A 19,719-nucleotide genomic window follows, 5' to 3' on the forward strand; every position below is an offset into this window, starting at 1 on the left:
AGATGTAGTTTGGAGGCACAGTTTATCCAACTGACTTCAGAATGAGATGAACATGCACCCAAAGGACCTATTTTTCTCTGTTAACTATAATAGGAGCCTCAGATAACTAGTTCATGTTCAGTCAGGTGAATGACCCACAGGATCAGATCTTTTTTGTTTTTAATGATCATAGGGTGGCAGGGAGCTGTAGGCACTCTACCTCTGCAAGATGAGCCTGTAACTATGATCAGTTCATACACTGTTGTAAAAACAACTTGGGAAAGAAAAGGAGGTTACTTTCAGGGTCAGCATACATAGCAGCAAAGTTCCTTGGTATTTTCATGTGGTGATGAATCATCTACCTAATTTTAAAACTGGTTTGAGTCTAGTTCTGAGACTAGCCTTCAGGCAGCACTGGAACAGGGGGAGTTCAACTTCTGGTTACGTCAAGTCTTTGTCTTCTACATGTCTTCTCTTGAACTGAATGCAGCTGCTACTGCTGCTTTAAGCACGACACTCACATAAAGGTTCAAAATGTCCTCACACGCTGCCAGTACTCTTTGTTGATGTCCAGCTGCCCTCATTTTGCGATGAAACGTGTGTGTCCCCCCCGATTGGTTAACTTTGAAAGATTTAGTCTGAACTTAGCTTAAACCAGTTTGGCCGTGCTTGTGATACAGTGGCATTAAGAGAATCATCACTCTGCGTTATGCAGCTACAATCTGCTTTCGCTGGCAAGATGAAGCTATTACCTTCTTTTTATTGCTTAACCGCTGAGAGGATGGATCATAAAACAGTGCAAGGTTATTGAGAGGTTCCTTAATCATTTGTCCTGGCCCCAGACACAATGATAATGTTGAAGATTTCCATTAGTATTTATGCAGCACTTGCCATAATAGTATCTGTGACCCTAACTCAGAAAAACATTCCTTTTCAGAAGAGCTCTTACATGTGTTTAGCTTTAAGCAGATGTTTATGTCCCCCTGTGGATAAGGACTGTGAGGCTGGGGCTTAAGGAAAGCAGTCCTCTGTGCAAGCTTTCAGGATGCATTTCCTGGGTCTGTGGGTGTGCTTGAGTACAGAGTGAAATGCAAGCAGGACTTTCCTCAGATTGAGAAAAATATGGATTTTGATCAATCTTTATTTTTGCCTTCTCATGCACACAAAATATTATTCACCATGCATCTGTTTTCTGAAATAAAAATACAGATAGTTACTGATGGCCTCCAAAAAAATTCATTTTGGGTCCTAGGCATGTGTTTGTGCTATAGGTCCTCAAATACATTTAGGACTTCAGTGGGCCATTCTTTTACTATTGTATTCTACACATCTTTCCTCTGTTGTTCAACAGAGGAATTTAAATTTCAAATTGAAATTCAGTTTCAGGATCAGGAGGTCCTGAAACAGCATTAATGGAAAGACCATCTGTGTCAGGCTGGGAAGAGCAGCACATACAAATAAGGAGTTCTGTAAACGTGGGTTCTGTTGACTCAGAATCAGTTTGAAAAGGGTAAGGTATTTTTATTTACGCAAGAGACCTCAGAGCTTGTCAGGCAAGTGCAAACTGCTGAGCTGCAGCACCTGATACAAGATTGTTAATACTAATTCTCAAGAAGGGGCCCCGTCTGAACAGTGCATACTATGTGTAGGATTGTGCATCTGTATGACATGATGCATAAGCCAAATATGTGACTAGCATAAATCAATGGGGTAATGAACTCAATGTCTGATTTAAGCCAGAGTCCAAGGTGGGAAAGACCACTGAATGAACCACTGCTTTTTCTCTTGTTCCTTTCCAATGCTAACTACTTTTAGGGTTTTTCTGCCATTTGAGATTGCTAGGAAGAAGATAGATAGCCCATTATGGTTTCTTTTGGAAGGACAAAAGATGTAATTATCCAAAAATCACAATGCTAACCCACGTTATCATTTCCTGATGTCAGTGATGTTGCTCATAGCCCAAATAGAGGAAAACAGATACTCCTCTCTGAGTTGAAGAATGGTTTTGGAACATATGAGAGGTCAGTGTTATGAAAAATATACAACTTCATTTAAATATGAATCTGATTTTTATTTCTGGGTATGGGATCCATTCTAAGATAAGATACTTAGAAAAATGTTATGAAGAGTAGCAGTAAGCTGAAGAGATAAGAACGAACTACTTAAACCTGCTACTTTGGTATTTATTATTGATGAGTTCTACACAAACATTTCTTGTAGGCAATAGCATTATGTATTTGGTTAACTACAGGGTGTACATTTATGGGTGCTGAAAGTTTAGTACATTTGGAGCTTTGCAGTGATATGGCTCCACAGGTAATTTGTTCATTTTGGGAGCGTGTAAAGGATTGCCTTGGCCCTTTGCCAATGGCTCCTTCTCTACTTCCTTTCTCTCTCAAGCCTTAATATATATTTTAAGCTTTCTGGGGCTTAATGACGATGATCTCTGGATCTGATCTGATGATCTCCAGATTATCATTTTGCTACCTATGTGAACTATGCCAAGTGCAGTGAATTCCTGCTCCACATCTAGGTGGCAGCCATTACAAGCAACAACTACCACAGTCGTGATGGCTCACCCCAGCTGACTACTAAAATCTGAGCCAACCTTAGGGAAGTGGAGTGAGGGCACGGCAGGGAAAAATTGGTGTTCCTTTGCACCAGGAGGCTGAACAGCTCAGCCTGAGGTAGACTCCTTCATTAGACCCCCACCTGGCAGAATATGGGGAAAAGAGTAAAAATAAACAATATAAGAGCACAGTGGGATCCCAGCAGTACAAGATGATGAGAGCAGAGTGAAGAATGGGAAGGCAACCTGGAAGGAAGGACTGTAGTTATCAGAGAGAGCTTAAAAAAGGGCGGTAGGGGTATCTGAAAAGTGGGAAATAGCATGTGCAGATGACGACAGTCAGGAGAAACAGACAGATGGCGGCTCTGTTCCTCTTGCTTTTTGGGAGGAGCTGGATCTCCCAAAAATGTCGGTGGAGGTTTGACCTCTCTGTATGCTTCCCCCTGCTCTGTGGCTGAGCGGGGAGCTCCCCTGCTGTTCAAACGCTGATTTTAACTGCTGTTCACCTGATATCACTGTGAGAGGGGATAGTCCTTGACCATCACTGGTGCATCGGCCCGATGCACCTTCCACTTTCTTTTCATTTTTTAAGCTTTTAGTTTTGGATGCTTTTAAGTTGTGGATAGCTACCTCTGTGGTCAAAGTGTATAAGGATGAGGGACCACCTTCTAGATGCTGAATGCTTTGCTTTAGCAAGTGTTTAAAAAAATATTTTTGGTGAGAATATTGTAGTGGTCTTAAAGGAGTCAAAACAAACACATAAGGCAGTATTCACTGTTCCTGTTTTTGTGATTCGGTAGATTGGAACAAAATTAGGTGCTTCTCTTCAGATGTTTTACACCCCAGATATCTGCGGTGAGATTTGTTTGACCCACGATCCACCACACAAGTATCTCTTGTGATCTGGTGAGCCTGGGCTTGCTGGGCAGCCAGCAAGAACACTTTCAAAGTGATTTCAAATGAAACATGCTCTAAAAGTGTTTATATTTCTCTGTCTTGGCTATAGAGGGAGCCGAGAGTGACTGACTCACAGGCAAAATAGATGTCCACGCTATAAAAACCTACAGCTCTCTGGGATTCAGCCCTCCCTTAAAATCTAGCAGTGCCTTCTGCTTACTGTCTTGCCTAGTGCCCAGCAGTGTTCCGAGGGAGAGTCTACACTTTGTGTCGGTGCTGTTGTTGTTAAAGGAAAGGGCATCAAGAAATTAACTGGGTAGGGATTCCTGGGAAGGGGTTAGAAAATCAGCTGTAAAAACTGTTACCTCCAGGAAGAAGTCAAATATAAGATGAAGGAAGACAATTATTCTGGCATCCTGCTGGTATCCCATCAAACTGGCAATCCCATCAAACTGCAGAGCTTGGATAGTTGTTAGGAAACATGGGCAGAGTAGAGGCAACAGATTCTCTTCAAGGTTGAATAGCCCAGGCAACGTTGAGCAGGGCTGGAGTTGACAGAGAAGTGATAACTCAGTTCCAAGAGCCCTGTATGAGTTTTGGATAATCACAGTTTAGTTAATTAGGATACATTTCTGATGACTGCATAGGGAATTCTGTAATGAGCACTGCTCCCTCCATTTCCTTTGGCCGTACCCCTCCAGTTTCCAATATATGAAAAACAGTAAAAGGAGAGAAGGAACAACCTGCACACATAGGCAGGCTTTGTCAACACCGCTATGATGCAGCAATATCAGAGGTACATTTTTTTAATTACCATGTTTCAAATCCTATTGGAGATGCATTTTGTGGGCATAAAAATTACTTCTACTACTTGTCCCTCTTTCTATACAGTACGAATTGTGAAGGCATAAAATCAGTTCATTTCAGTGTATTCAGTCCACATTAAGGAACTTGTATAGCTTTAAAAATACAAGAATCCTTAAAGCAGTACAAATTCTTGCTTTAGAAAAGCCCAGACACTTTTTCTTATCATAAGGAGGCATGTATACTTTTTCGGTTTTCTTTGGTCTTAGATTTAAAATCTTTTTACTGTAAGAGAGAGAAAAAAAAGTCTTGTTAATGGTTAATAGAGTTCCATTTTAATATCTTTGGTCCCATTACCACACCAGCCCTGGTCCTACACTCGCATGTTTTGTAGGGTCACGGGCACAGTTTGTGAATGGGAGTGAATATAAGCTGTGGTTCTTAGAACAAATGAGTCTCAATGCATTGACCTCAAACTGAATTTCAGCTTTCCTAGATCAGCAAAACTCTAGGTAGCTTGTTTATAAAACTATCTTGAAATTCAGTTACCGGTGCTAAGTATTCACATTCCTTCTGACCTATTTGTCCATCAGTATTGAGATGGGCTTTCCAGTTTTCACCACATATGAAATATATGAGAAATCATTCACCTATGAAAACGAGCCATCTCTGTAATGAAACATGGCAGCTTGCTAGAGCGCAATATAATGTTCTGTATGGGCATAAAAGAAGAGCAAAAAACGTATTCTGAGTTAACTACACAGGGAATTTTAGGTCAGTAGAAGGTAATTACCCAAAAACGAACTTGGCCCGTATGTTCAGGCTAACATCTGTATCATTGCAAAATAAATGCCACAGATGTTTTAATAACAAACAACAGATGCAGTCAGTGCTGGGTTTCAGCTCTCATCTAAAAGTGTTCCTCTTATAGGTGACCCTTTCTCCCACCCTTTCCCCAGCCCTATACAGAGCACCCGCTTGCTACTGGTTCAGAGTGCAGGCTGCTACACACCTCCTCGCCAGCTTCCTAAATTTCAGCTTTGCCTGTAAGGACTGGGGTTTTATATATGACAGCAGGCAGTGCAGCCCTTTATTTGCAAGTCAAAAAGTACAGTCAACTGCATGACCAGAGAGTGCAACTGAGAGCACCAGCCCAGTGCCACACAGTAATTTACAAAGATAACCTTTTACTTGGGTTGGAGGCAATAGTTTGCAGAACATATGGTGAGTCAGTGAAAATAAATACTCAATGCCTTGATAAGGCACACAGATGTCGGAAAGCAGCAGTCAAAGAAACCAGTACTGTTACGGGTGCTGTGCGATATTAAGTTTCTGTTAAACAGGTACATTTTAAGTGAATAATGAGTTTAAACTGATGGGGTAGGACTTTGTAGGGAGTGTTCCCCCGTGGGAGCAGAGAATGGTCACGTACATCACGCCAGTGGAAAATGCAATGACTGTGCTAATGCAGCTGCAGAGCCACAGCACTGCGGCTGGACTTGAGGCCACTTTGGCTGACTTGGGCATGACCCAAATGGTAGCTGGGATGGGAAATGGCGGGCGCATCCTGTACTTTGCAGCGCGTTGAACGTTGTGTTTGCCCGCCATGTGGATGGCCTCTTGTCCTTAGGGCAGCTTCCAGCTGTATCACCTGCCTCTGCAGTGATGTCTTGTGGTTGGCACCAGAGTTTTGGCACCTGAGGTGGCTTGCTGCAGAGGCATGTGGGTTGTGCTCACCAGCTGGACTCATTCAGGTTGTCTATAGGGGTGGCCTGGGATTCATGCTGGCATGGCTGGCCAGTTCAGGCACAGCAGCGATGTGATCGGTGTCTGCCAGGTTTCCCAGGGAGCTGGGATATAGGGAGAACAGCCTGCATTTGTCAAATAGCTGTAGTGGCTGTGATGGAAAGGGTGAGGAAGTGGGCATCTCCCCTTCCTAATTTATATGGGCACAAATCTTGCAGATTGGTCTGGCGCCGGGCACTGTCAAAGCCCGGGACATCTCTGTGTGCACCTGTTTTCCCAGGTATTCTCAGCTGTCCTCAGTAATGTGCTGCCTTTTTGTACAAGCACTCCATGTGCTGTATTAGGGACAGGCTGTAAAGGTACTGGCTTTCTGACTTCAACCTTCCCTTCCAGAGGACATCTCTGTCAGCATTGGAGCGGTCAGAACAGCAGATCAGGAGAGCATCCAGCCTGGAAGAGCTGCTTCGCATCACTCACTCTGAGGACTGGAAGCTGTGGAAATGCAGGCTAAAACTCAAAAGTCTGGCCAATTTAGATTCCCGCTCTGCATCACATCGCTCCACCAGATTTGCTGCTGCTTTCTATGATATTGATACACTGAAAGGTAGGTGCCGGTTTGCAGCTGAATGAGCTCACCTTCGGGACCACTGATTCTTAACCATTAAAGGGTTAAGTACCAGTTTCCTAGAGAAACTGGAAACAACAGGGCATTCATGGAAAATTACTTCGTATGAAAAAAATGTCAGGCAATAGCCTGAGCCTGCCTCCCTGTCTTGTGGCCAAATCAGGCTTATTGTTCTCTGTATACTCTCCAAGGGGAGGATGTATTATGTATGGATTTGTTAGTCCACAGAAATGAGGGAAGTCAACATGCGAAGAACAGGTTGGAATGACTGGCTGAGGGGCTGGCCAGCAGCATCGGGATAAATCTCAGATTTTGTTTGCAGGCAGAAACAAACGAGCTTTCCTGCAGCAGAGCAATCCCTTCTTTTTATTAGGTGTGCTGTCATATAAGGCGCTGTATCAGCAGCAGTGTCTGGGTGGGAGCTGCAGAGGAAGGAGGTATTGCTGTAATCCCAAACTATTTGAGGAAGTCTCCCCAGAGAGAAGCAGATCTTGAAAGAACCAACCAACACCTGAATGCGGGGAATCACAATCTATTCCCTCACCTGGAGCAAAAATGAATACTATTCCTTGTAGGTGAGAGACTCGAGAGGCTTACATGTTCATTGATGTAAAATAAAGGATCAGTCACTGTACCTTGGTCTAGCAAATGGATATCCTGCAGCAAACTACACTGTAGCCTAACAAAGTAGGGACTGAGCTATCCTTTTTTGTTCAGTCTGTACCCTGAAGTTATATGATCATATCACTTTCCTTTTGGGAAATCAGATATTGCTGATCCTGTTCCAATACCACTTTTACAATAACCACAGCCAAATTTGCACACCATTAGTCAGCTAAATTATGGCTGAGCAAAGGTCTTGATTTGCTTCTCTGAGCCACAGCACAGAAATGCAGATATGAGTGCCAGTCCAAAAACAGTTTTCATATGACAGGCATAGTTTTAAACTTCTCACAGAAATTTTGTACAGAAAAAAATAATCCAATATACACTGCAAGAACAATTAAGAGGGCTTTAATTAATGGTACACATTTTGTTTGTTCACCTTTAAGTCCAGGACTCCATCAAGCTGTTATTAAAAGTAGTGCCCAGCGTCAAATGTTGCAATTCTCTATTCACTACTGCTTATTTAGTGAGCACCAGCATTTCTGAAAAATTGAAAGATTCCTTTTGTCAATGCAGTGAAACAACAGAGGATGTTGTCAAGTGTTACTGCGTCAGTGCATATTGCAATGGGCTTTTTTCAATGGCAGAATAGCGTAACTGTTCAGGTAATAAAGTCAGATGACTTATAGTTGCTTGGAACAGCTGTTAGGTCTTTTCCTACTTTTCCTTTAGAAGTCTAACTCCAGACATAGAGATGTCAGCTTTCTCATTCAAAGTCAAGACACTGAAACTTAAGTTAAAAAAAGCCTATTGGGTCATCTTCTCCATTCTTCCATCCAAAGTGAAATTATCCCAGGACATAAACTACTTTGTTCTAATATCTTAATATGTTCAAGGTACTAAAGCTCCTTTTTTAAAAAAACAAGCCTATAAACATGTATTTCTTTCCCACACCCTTTCCAGTCATTAAGCATTGATCATTTTAACAAGGGCATCTGTTTTGTTTTAATAAAGTGTTTTGACAAGAAGGCTGGGTCAAGGCTCCTTATTGTTTCACTGCTAGACCATCTTCCACAGCACCCCAAACTCCAGCAGAGCATATTCAGGACTATTCCTCCTTTCTAGAGCTTTAACAATGAACCCACTGAAAGCTCATGTCACCCCGTCTAACCACAGCCTCCCTGGAGAAGCTCAGCTCCCTGAGGACTGCGGTGCTTTCAAGCTGGAGTCTGTATCAGAGCCAAAATTCTCAGCAGACGCCCTACACTTGCTCAAGGAAAAGATCCTTGTGACCACAGTGCTTCTGAACAAAATGTGGCACCCGCTTCTTTGACGGCCTGTTCCTATAACAGCCCTTCTGCTACAGAAGTGGTTAATAAAGCGAGGATGTGTGCAGTTGGAAAGGTCATCACCGCTTACACTCATTGAAGCAACATCTGAAGTGATTACATGCACATACCTTAATGAGTTTGGCAAACACTTTATTTTATATTTTAAGGCCTAGTGTTGGATTGCTGTTTTGATAGACTAACATTGCTCTAAAAAACTCCATGGATTTTAGTGACTCTTAATTTATGCTGTAAAATCAGCATCCGGACCCCAAGCTCCTATTTCTTGTACTGTATGCATGACTGGGAAGTGGACTGAATCAACCATGGGGAAGCACTTTGCAGGAATAAACAAACTGATTTAAATATACACAGTCAGTTAAAAAAAAAAAAATAAAATAAATGGAAGGAAAGTCAGGCAGGAAAGAGATAAATAAATGCTCATCTGAAGACAAAGTATAGCATCTAGATTAAAAATCTTCCAGGAATTTTATCTTTTTTTTTCAGAACTTCCCTGTAAATGTATGCACTGATTGCACAGTCGTAGGGAGGTGGACTGCACTGGAAGAGAGAGCAATTTTCTTAACAGTAGAGAAGTTGCTTTAGATCTTTCAGAAGCCTGCTGGAGGGGGACTGACAGGAAAACTCTTTTTATAATTTTAAGGAGGACTTAAAGCGTAAGCATCGATGACTCTCAAGTAATTCCATAACTTGAATCAGGTAAGAAAAAGCCAAAAAAAGCAGGGCCACCTCTTAACGAGACTCGAGATAATATTGTCTAAACGTCACTGCTTTCTTCCTCTGGTTCAGTCAGTTAATGCATTATTCCTTCTTGCAGTCAGAATTTGACAGATCAGTCTAAAATAAATCGCTAGTCGACAACAATTCAGTATTTGAAAGATGTCACAGTGCTTTGAATAGATAAATCATGCTTGAATTCATATTCCTGTTATTCAAACTTGAACCCCCTGAGGGTACTGAGGTGTGAGAGTGTTTGTCTTGGATTCCATTAGACATTTTGGAAACGGTGCTCGCTGGCTGACATCCAGTAGGAGTATTAATACCCTTTGACCAGAATCTGTTAATCATTAATGTGCTTTTGCAGTCAGGCCCAGGCTCTACTGAGTCCACAGTGGGGTACATGTGAAGAGAGGATAAAATGACAATAAAGAGGTCTACCCCGGAGAAAAGAACAGGGTGTGGGCCAGCTTTGTCAGGCCGAGGCTGTGGAGCTGACTCTCAGCTAGGGGAAATCGATGCAGCTCTACTTAACCCACTGGAATTAACGGAGATTTTGGTCATCCACATTGAAAGCTAAAGGCATATAAATGCAACGACCTCTCTGCCAGTGCAGCTGCTGTAAGTTACTGGGATAATTTTGCACTCAGACACTCTCTGGTCCTTAGATCGATCCAAGTAAGTGCAAATCAATCCAAGTAAATGCAAATGGCCTGCCAGCACTTCATTTTTATTTATATAATGCTTCTGCCTCACTAATCAGAGGTTTAACTTTGCCATGATTGCTCACAGAAATGGTGTTTTCTCCAGTCATAGATGAGGAATGGCAAAAGACTCAATGCGTGCCAAGGGAAACCTGCGTGGAAGTTGCCAAGGAGCTGGGTACAACAACCAACAAATTCTTCAAGCCTCCCTGCGTGAATGTGTTCAGATGTGGAGGCTGCTGCAATGAGGAGAGTCTGAGTTGCATGAATACAAGTACAACTTACGTGTCAAAAACGGTAAATGAGGCTATTCATCTGCTTTCTTTTTTACCCTGGCTCTCCAAGAAGGGAGGGGAAAGAGGATGTTTGGTTTCTGAGATCCTGTTATGAAAGATCTGTCTGCACTATCATAACAAACAGAAGAATTAATTTCTTATCCATGCAGAGTGAATGCAGGCATGTGCAATAACGTTTTACGTTCACGTCGCATTATTAAAAATGGCTATATATGTGTAGAGATGGAAAACCAGGCCCTGAGAAAGTGACTGCAGGCTCACGTGATGTTAAGGAGTTTAATCTTTCATTAATGTATTGTTACTCGGACCTGGAACCTCTTGAGAGTATTGGCTCATGGGAATCTTCTGCACCAAAGGTTTAAGAGAGACTCTGGGAAAATTTTTTGTGTGAGGCTACGAGTCTGAGAGCTGCATTTTCAAAATTGCCATCAGTGCCAAAACACCTGCCTATATAATTTTGGATATGCAGTTTTGCAAGCCTAAAAAGGGGACATTTTCAACAGGAGAGGACAGATCCTTTCACTTTGAATGCCTCAGGATCTGAACATCCTAAATCACAAGTCACTTTGGAAAAGAAAGGCTTAAACCAGTAGTCGATTACTGCTTAGTTGCAACAGGTGACAAATACCTGAGTTTTAATGACCAGTGCCAAAATGTGAGCACAGGTTATCCAGAGACCTTCTTTCTGTAGACTCCCTCTAGCGTCTATGTACAGAGATACCTGGCTCCGGTGGGTGATTGAGCAGAGCTCCGTTTAGCACTTTCAGTCAGCTCTACAGATGAAACCCTCTGTGTTCATACCTACAGAAGGAGCACCGGAGAGTGGTCCTCCTTGATTAATCTTCACCTTACGCATCCCTACTTATAGCTGAAAAAAACTTTTGACTTGGAGTAATATATTCAATTCTAGTTATGAAAAAGGCTTTTCTTCAAATCAGAACAAAGATCCAGGGCAGTTGTTTTAAAAAGAAGATGGAAGTCTTCATGGGCAGCAGGTCTGATTCACTTCTGTATTTGTTTCAAGTTTGTTGGAATGTAATTCCACTGTGTCTGGTTGCACTGGAATATAGCTGGAGTAAAATAAATCAGGGCCCATCCTTCTTGCGTCAATGTTCATTAATTGCTTTCATTCCACACCAGAAGGAGAAAGCTGTTATGACCTATTGGCCACACACAAAAGACATCTGATCAGCTCAGGTTGCTAGGTCAGGCTAAAAAGTATTTACTTATTTATGTGTTTTTGGAGCAGCACTCCATAAGTTTGTTGAAAAACTGCAGTTCTGCAGAGTGTAGCATTCCTTTAGCATCCTTCAAAATAAAGATTCCCTCAAAAGCCCCCAGCTAAATTCCACTCCTGGATACACTGCCATCAGTCCAGATTTACTCCTCTAAAATGAATAGAATTACTCCTGTATTAGAAAAAGCATTTTTATCACTTGGTACAAAATATCCACTGAAGGATACTCATGCCACCTAAGGTTAGACACTGCAACTTCTAAATTTAAATGTCTAAGCAGCCAGGCTTAGGAGTACTTCTCAGCCCCTGCATGTGGATGCAGCATTAAGCCAATGCATGCTGCACATGAAGATGTAGCCTATGCTTTGGTTTCCATGGGAAGGAAGCTGGCCTGGGGGAAGATGTAGTGTGGGTCATTTCGACAGCTCCTGCATGTATCTGCCCAAGGAAGCAGGGCTTCCACAACACTACTCAGAGATCACCCAAAACAATTTGGGTGCACTGAAGGTAGGCTGCTTGGTTCCTTAGGCTTTTGCTATAGTCAAGAGAGAGATGTTTCCAGGATGAAGACCTGTAGGAACCCAGCTGAAGTGGAATGAACTCTCCTCTATTTACTCCTGTTTCTTCCCTCTCTGAGGAGGCTAGGGGGGTTAAGTTAGGCCCCTAAAGATGTGTGCTGTGATTATACCGTAGCACAGGTACATAGCTGTCTCCATAAGTGATTGAGATTCAACTGATGATATAATTAAGAACAAAGTTTCCAACACCTGTATCTCTTCCATTTGGCCCTAGCATCCAGAATAGGCTTTTGAATGTGTTTGCAAATAATTTTGAATTATCTTGGGTGCTTAATAGCTGGTAATACAACACTGGGACTAGCATTTTGGTACGTTCCTACCTTGGTGGGCATTGCTTACTCTTCAACACCCTCAGTGCCCACCTGCTCATTTATATCTATTGTAACTATTTCTAGAAAAGAGCAAGTGTGGGGAAAATGGTGGCAAAGGATAAGAGGTTTTGATTTAAAACTCCAATTATTAACTGCATAATGGAAACTGAAAAATAAATGTTATTTCACCCACCTAGCTCTTTGAGATCTCAGTTCCCTTGACAAGTGTTCCTGAGCCCGTGCCAATCAAAATTGCCAATCACACAGGCTGCAAGTGTCTATCAAATACCCAGCGTCATCAGTATGCCATCATACGAAGATCTGTCCAGTATCCAGAAGAAGATGGGTAAGTTCCCTCATTTACAGACTTCTACACATGTTGTGAAGTCCGAAGTATGAAAACTATTTTGTTTGGATTTGGACATTACAATGCTCCCTTCGCTTTCTTCCCAACTGTCTTTCCAAATAACTTGATTATCACTCAGGGTTAGAAAGCTTCAACAAAACCTGGTGAATGGACACCAGAATGGTGCGAGCGGGTGAACAGACCACCAAATTATGAGTGAATGAACATCAGAATCCAACAAACAGTGGGCTTGGCTAGTTCAGCAGGATCTGGAGTCATTAAGACACGCAGGTGTTTGAACAGGGACTCAAAGTGCACGCATTAGCCCTACGCTCCACTGGAGCTATTTGGATATCTGTGCATAGACTTTTTCAACCTAACACAAGCAACTCTGCTTGCACATTATTTAGCCAGGGCACACAGAGCACTCTGCTGAAGCTAAAGGACTCTGGCATACCTCATGGTACATCAGGCCAAGAAGCAGTGCGAACTGTGGCTTTGCACTCTCTGGTCCAGTCCTGGTTTGCATCTGTCAGGCTCATTGGCTGGAGAAAAGTGATCTCACATCTAACTCCAAAATACAGTATAAAATACCTGTAGTCCTGATGAGAACAGGCTACCTTAATTTAACAAAGACTCTAGAAGCACAGCCAGCTTGAGTGACTCGTACAAAGTTAGCTCAGATGTCTCTGTCTAGCCTTGCATGTAGGTTTGCCCCGATAACTGCCCTTTAGTTAGACATTTAGGCTGGGGGAGAGGTGGCATTTCAGCAAAACCATTCCAGCCCTCACTCAGCCTGCTGGCCACTCTGAATCCCCTTCCTATGCAAATGCAGAAGAACCTCAGCCTTCTTCCAGTTTGTGATTTCTCCTTCCAGAGCCAAGTGCCTAAAAGTCAAACTGGCCCCTCTGACCCTGAAGACAGTCCACTTTACAGCCTTAAGCATGGGCAGACTTAAACTGGACCTTTAGTTTCTGATAGCATGGCAAAACTGAATACAGTTATGTGGCATGAATACTGTAAGACAAAGACTAGCCCGGGTGGGGAAGCACTCTTTTATGGAAAAGTGGAGCTGCAAAATTGTAGCCATTTCCTAAGGATGTAATCTGAAATATGTGCTGAACCTGCTCCTTCTAGCTGCTGGGAGCCAGAGAGCTCAGTCCTATCAGCAAAACCATCCAGTCCCAAAGTTTTCTGTTTGTGGCAATAATGTACACAGATGCTGTACCTTCACGTAGTACAAGTGGCAGGCCCAACAGGCTCATTTTGCCAAATGACTGCACTGATGCTTACAATTATTTCTTTAATTGCTATCTAATTTTCTTTTTTCTTCTAGATGCCCCTTTACCAACAAACTTTGTCATAATGGATGGATCTGGGATAGTGACAAATGTGAATGTGTTGTAGATGTACAGCACCCCAACAGACGAGAAGGTAAAGATGAAATTACAAACGGGTATTTTTGCTTACTATCTCCAGGCTGCTTGTGTTTCATTTTGGTTGTGTTTCATTTTTACACTGAGAGAGTTATAGTTTTGATTCCACACCCCTGGATAGACTTGGTTTATGGTGTAGGAACTCACCTGAAAATAAACACTCGTATGCACTTATCCCCTTCTCACGTTTTTTGCTTGGATGTTTTACTCCCTCTATATTAGCAACCTGAATAGGAAATAGGAAAATATTGAAAAGAGTTAGTGAAGTAGGCACCACCCTTGATATATTTTTATTTTACATGGGCCTTAAAGTGTATGATGTGCATTAGGGAAAACTTTTTAACTGTATCAAAAATTATACCCTGGAATATATTGCTTGGGGAAGGCGCTGATTCTTTATCGTGGGAAATTCTTAAGAACAGACTTAATCAGGAATATGATAAGCAAAATCATTCCTGTCTACTAGCTGTAGTCAGTGCAAAAGATTATAAGACCTTTCAAAGTATTTCACTACTTTTTATTATAATATTAAGGTATTAAGGAAGCTTTCAAACTGATACGCCATACATACTTGGGAGTGTGCACATATACCCCTCCAGGTCAGTGGAAGGAAATGGAAGAGGGTAAAATTCATAGAAGCGTACACTACTTCCCTTCTCCCTCTGCTTTTCCTGTAAAACTTTAAACTGTCAAAGAAATTTGCAGGAAGTATTCCGAGGGTAACTGTATAAGTCTAAAGATACTCAGTAGCAGTAAACACTAAGAGAAGTTAAAATTTCTCCGAGCATGTATAAAGTTTTTAAAAAATTGTTTTTCTCAGGAAAATGTACTGGTCAAAGTAAAATTATCATAGCACTAGAGCAGACGGACACGGAAGGAAGCCATGCCTTTGTGGTTTAACCTACCTGCAGCAAGCAAAAGAACAAACCATCCAAGGTGACAATAAAAGCAAGTTGGCAAGCCATTCCTATACTAGCAAGCTAGAATAAAACTAAATAACCTCGTAAATTGGTCTGTTGATTACAATGTCCTGATGTTAATAAGAAAGAAATCAGTTGCACAGTGGTTTCTGTAGGATCTGTTCTCACTCTGGATCAGATCATCTGACCATCAGGTTAAGTTGTTACGCCCAAGTTAGACTTTTCACTCACAAAACGATTAGTAGCCTATATTTCAGAGTAAATCCAAAGGACTGCGAATAGCCAGAGTTATCTTAACTCTTAGCCTTTTTTTAAGGTCAGCTTGGAGCATTAAAATTTGTGGCTTGTTGAATTGTAGCTTTTGTTGACACAGACTCAATATTTCCTCAGATAAAATATCATTCTCTGAAGTACATTGTGTTTGGCCGTGGCTGGGAAAAAATAACTTAAAATCTGTCTCTGAGGTTGAAACAAAGTGAGACTGAAACACTCTATGCCGCTTCACACACGCCAAGCTTTATCAACCCAAGGAAGGGGTTTGTCTTCCAAGGATCTGGGAGCAGATTTCTTCCTCCCTTCCAATAGGACTTGGGTTTTATTCTGTCTGGATATTGGTTTTCCAGCATTAAGTAAATAATAATGCAGGTTTCATTTCAAGTAATGTGCAAGCCTTTTCTGGCCACTGAGATCAGAGCTCAGGCTACAGAGGTCGCAGATGCAGGTTATATTCCACATTCCGTAGGTTAAATCCAATAGCTAATTGTAAAACCTACAGGAAATTACCTTCCCAATGACACATTATATGCCATGACCTTTAAGCAGGGATGGGCTGCTAGCATTTTCATAAAGCTTTCACAAAATATGTTCCCTTTTTGCTAGGATTAGTCTCATATTGTACTCCAGATGTGTATTTTGAGGGAAGATAGATGATGTATTAGACAGCGCGTTCCCTTGGCTAGGGTTTTGTTTCTGAAACAAAGTATTTTCTTCTATCTTTAACTGACAAGTGTGCATATGCTTCTTACTGAATCTCTACACCAGCTCACACCTTACTAAATGTAGCATTACTTCTGCAAAATTTCTGCAGTGTATGGATAGTGAAGTACATTGAGTGGTGAGTGTGACAGTTTGTGTGGGTGTGCACTTTTGTCACAGGTAGAGACTAAATCCTTTTTAAGATTTTCTTTTTAAAACCTGTTGTCCATTAAATATTCAAGCATTCCAAAACCTAACACCAGGCGCTTTTCATACACAGCCCCAAAGGAAAGTATTTTTATGCAGGGTTCAACCAACAAGAAACAGCAGCATTGGAGTAAGTGAAATAGCCAGCCCAATCCTCTCAAGTTATTTTCTGCACTGTAAGTTACAACAGAAATTCTGAAAACTAGAATCTATCAGAGACTGCATGTGTGAGTCCTAGTGATTGCAAAGAAAAAGTATCTTCAAAAGCAGGATTTAGACATGTAAAACTTACTGCTAAAAGGTGTATGTGCTGTTGCAGGACTCCCTCCTCTTGCTGAGCTGGCTATGTGTGGACAACATATGGAATTTGATGAAGAAAATTGTGAATGCATCTGTAGACAGAAGTGTCCCACAGATTTCTTTCAAAGTAAAGAGAACTGCAGCTGCTATTTGTGTAGGGAGAGCCAGGAAAGCTGTGCTCTAAGACACAAAATCTTTCATGCTGAAACCTGCAGGTAAGTGCTCCTTGTCATTCAGTGTCTATGCTGCGAGATCTAAATTAGCTTGCAGAGATGCTGGAGGTGCAAGTGCTGAATTAGCTAGGAGGTCCACCCATGATGAAATACCTTGCTGCAGTTAGGGAGATAATAGCAACAGTGGTGATGTTTATAATACTTTCTTGATAGAAGGAATCTAAGATTTATTTAATTAATGTGTTTTAAAGAAATCCGGACAAGGATGCTATTCAGCTACCAATATTTATTACTTTCCACCCCTTAATCTTAAGGGCATGATGGTTAAAACTGTTCTACAGTGAGATACTGAGTCTTGCATTTGTAGGTAGGTAGAACCCATCCTGTGTTCTCTGTTACAGCTGAATGCAGACTCAGGGACATCTAGGGGCAAAAAGCTCCCTAAGTCGGCACCCACACCATACAGCTCATTCCTTATTCAGTCTGTCCTCAGAGCAAGTGATTTTCTAGACCTAATGCAATTTTGTACACATACAAACCACTCAATCAGCTCTGATTCCACTGAGAAGCTGGAAAATTGTTCTGGGGCTCTCACACTCCACGTATTTCCCTAACCCTTTTGTGTAACTAGTTTTGAGGTTTCTCTGGCAAAACTTTGATATAAAATACCCTTTTAAAATACTCCTCCTTCATGCATTACTTCATTTTCAAAATTTCCTTCTCCAAAAGACTTTGCCGCATGTAAAGACCCAGGGGTATGCAGGAGCTCTGTCTGAAAGCTCATGTAAGGACAGTCAGCATCCAGTTTCCCTGGGTACCTTAGCAGAGCTGCAGTTCACTGAATGATCACCCACAGGGTCCATTCTCTTAGACTTCATCGGTCCATTCACGGTGAGGAAGCTGTGGAAGAAGCAACCTTTGCATCTTAAGGTTCAGCTTTGAAAATAGAGACAAGCATAAAATAGTTGACAACAGTACAAAAATAGACTCAGCAGAGTTGAAAGTCAGCGTGAAAGACTTGGTCATTTATGTGTTTCAGACAGGTGGGAAGGGATCAATGCAATCATTTGTTTACAAGAGTCTGGCTTCGGCTTCTAGAAATTACTATAATCTGGACACAGGATTTTTTATGCCAGACATTTATGCCCCAAAGCTGAAGCATCAGGTGAGTTAAAGTACTTTGCAGAATTTGAGGGCAGCACTATCCAGTGCTGACGCTCTGGTCTCCACGGCTCACAAGAAATGAAAGCATTACTTAGGTCGTGACTGTGGACAAATGGACAACAGCAAGACATGTTGCTGTAGTCAAGAACTGTCAGGCAGCAGTCTCGTCTCCCTGTCTTGCAGGGTCTTAACACTTTCCCAAAAGTTGTCTAGAGAGCATTGCAGTGTTCAGTGATGAAAAAGTTGAGGTCTGTGACAGTGAGGAATTATCATAACACAATGTTTCTCTCTTTTTCCTTTTTTGTCCTTTATCAAACAGCTGTGAGGACAAATGTCCATCCCAACCCAGAACATGCCCAACTGCAAAACCAGTATGTCCCAGGCATTGTCGCTGTCCGAAGGAGAAGAGAGGTTCTCATGGGTCCCAAAGCAAAGAAACTCCTTGACTGAGCTTCCCCTACTCTCCAAAAATCCACTGCTTTGCAAAGTAGCTGTCACTGACTTTCAAACAATAGTAAACATGAACATCTTTCACATTAATAGCAGAAGAATGAATCCAGTCTGCATTTATTTATTAGAGTAATCACTAACTGCAGGTGAATCCTCTGGGACATTGGTAATTGTGCTCTAAGAGGTAACAACAACCGATGAATTGCTGGCTGTGCGGAAGAAAGAGCGGGAAGTTCCAGTTCAATGTTACGTCATAGAAGGTGAAGCTGGTACATTGGTAATAGAGTCACAGACACCAGCCAGTCTTTCAGAAATTGAGACTAGATAATCTTAGCCTCTGAATCCTTAGCTAATGCAGCTCCTGGGTGAACTTTCTTCAGAAATTCAGTGTACAGGATTTGGCTTCTAATAGGTTCAGCACTGAGTTATTTGATCTACTGTCCAGCTTTGATTATCATTTTGAGTTTATTGTACAACTACTGTCAGATGTGCCATATTTAAGTGTATATAAGAAAATAAATACATCAGTTATTCAAGTGGATTTGATTTTTCTCTGTTATTTTAAAAGTTTGCCCAACAAAAAGAAAATAAGCAAAACCCCAAAGCCATCTCAAGTACAGCCTTCTTATGTTTGTCCCACTGGGACTGGCTTCTGCCCAAACCCAGGTCGAAACAAGGTCACTTGATCCAACAGTTTCAGTAAAGAAGAATAATTTTTCCCATGTCTGCCCCGACAACCATGTGTAATTTATTTATTTGTTCCTGGTGTTGTGTGTTAATCTCCCTAAGGGGATAAGAGCCACATTAGTACCAACTCTTAGTGATTTTTGGAAAGGCACCATTCACTAAAATGTGGTTTTCCTTTTAGCTCACCATGCTATGAAAATGTCTCCTTTGCACTGAAATTCCTTTCACCAGAGTGAGGCCCAAGTAGCAGTGATTGACCAAATCAAGTACAAGGACAGCATTATTTTCTGAGCCACTGAAGTCTGGACTGAGCCAGACCAGAGAAAATATTGTGAGCAATAATCCTGAACTGGAAGTGATAGTCTTAATGACTGAATCATTTTTTCCCCTTTGCTGAATTCTCCAAGTCTACAATTCAGTGTGAATGAAGGGAATAGAGCAAATGAAACAACTGCTACAGAGATGGAAAGGTTGACAAAACACAGGGAATAGAAAATGGCTTTTTGATGTGAACCTGAGATTTTTTTACATTTATATAGGGGAAAAAATAGATTACTTGAAAATAAAATTAGAGCCAAATCCTGTAAGATTGATTAAATTGCTGGACAAAGCACCATACAATTTAATCTGTCTTTTGTCTGAG

General features: G+C 41.6%; 1 protein-coding gene across 1 annotated transcript in view; it reads left to right on the forward strand.

Annotated features, from left to right (window-relative positions):
• VEGFD (vascular endothelial growth factor D) overlaps positions 1-18,930 on the forward strand; it is a 28,992-nt gene extending 10,062 nt beyond the window's left edge. Inside the window, exons 2-7 of the mRNA XM_009512385.2 lie at positions 6,389-6,599; positions 10,103-10,293; positions 12,616-12,764; positions 14,101-14,198; positions 16,622-16,817; positions 18,259-18,930. Coding sequence (XP_009510680.1) covers positions 6,389-6,599; positions 10,103-10,293; positions 12,616-12,764; positions 14,101-14,198; positions 16,622-16,817; positions 18,259-18,385 — 972 coding nt within the window. The 3' untranslated portion in view covers positions 18,386-18,930. The remainder of the gene's footprint in view (positions 1-6,388; positions 6,600-10,102; positions 10,294-12,615; positions 12,765-14,100; positions 14,199-16,621; positions 16,818-18,258) is intronic.
• The last annotated feature ends 789 nt before the right edge of the window (positions 18,931-19,719 follow it).

The sequence above is a fragment of the Phalacrocorax carbo genome, chromosome 1, assembly GCF_963921805.1.
Source record: "Phalacrocorax carbo chromosome 1, bPhaCar2.1, whole genome shotgun sequence".
Lineage (NCBI taxonomy): Eukaryota > Metazoa > Chordata > Aves > Suliformes > Phalacrocoracidae > Phalacrocorax > Phalacrocorax carbo.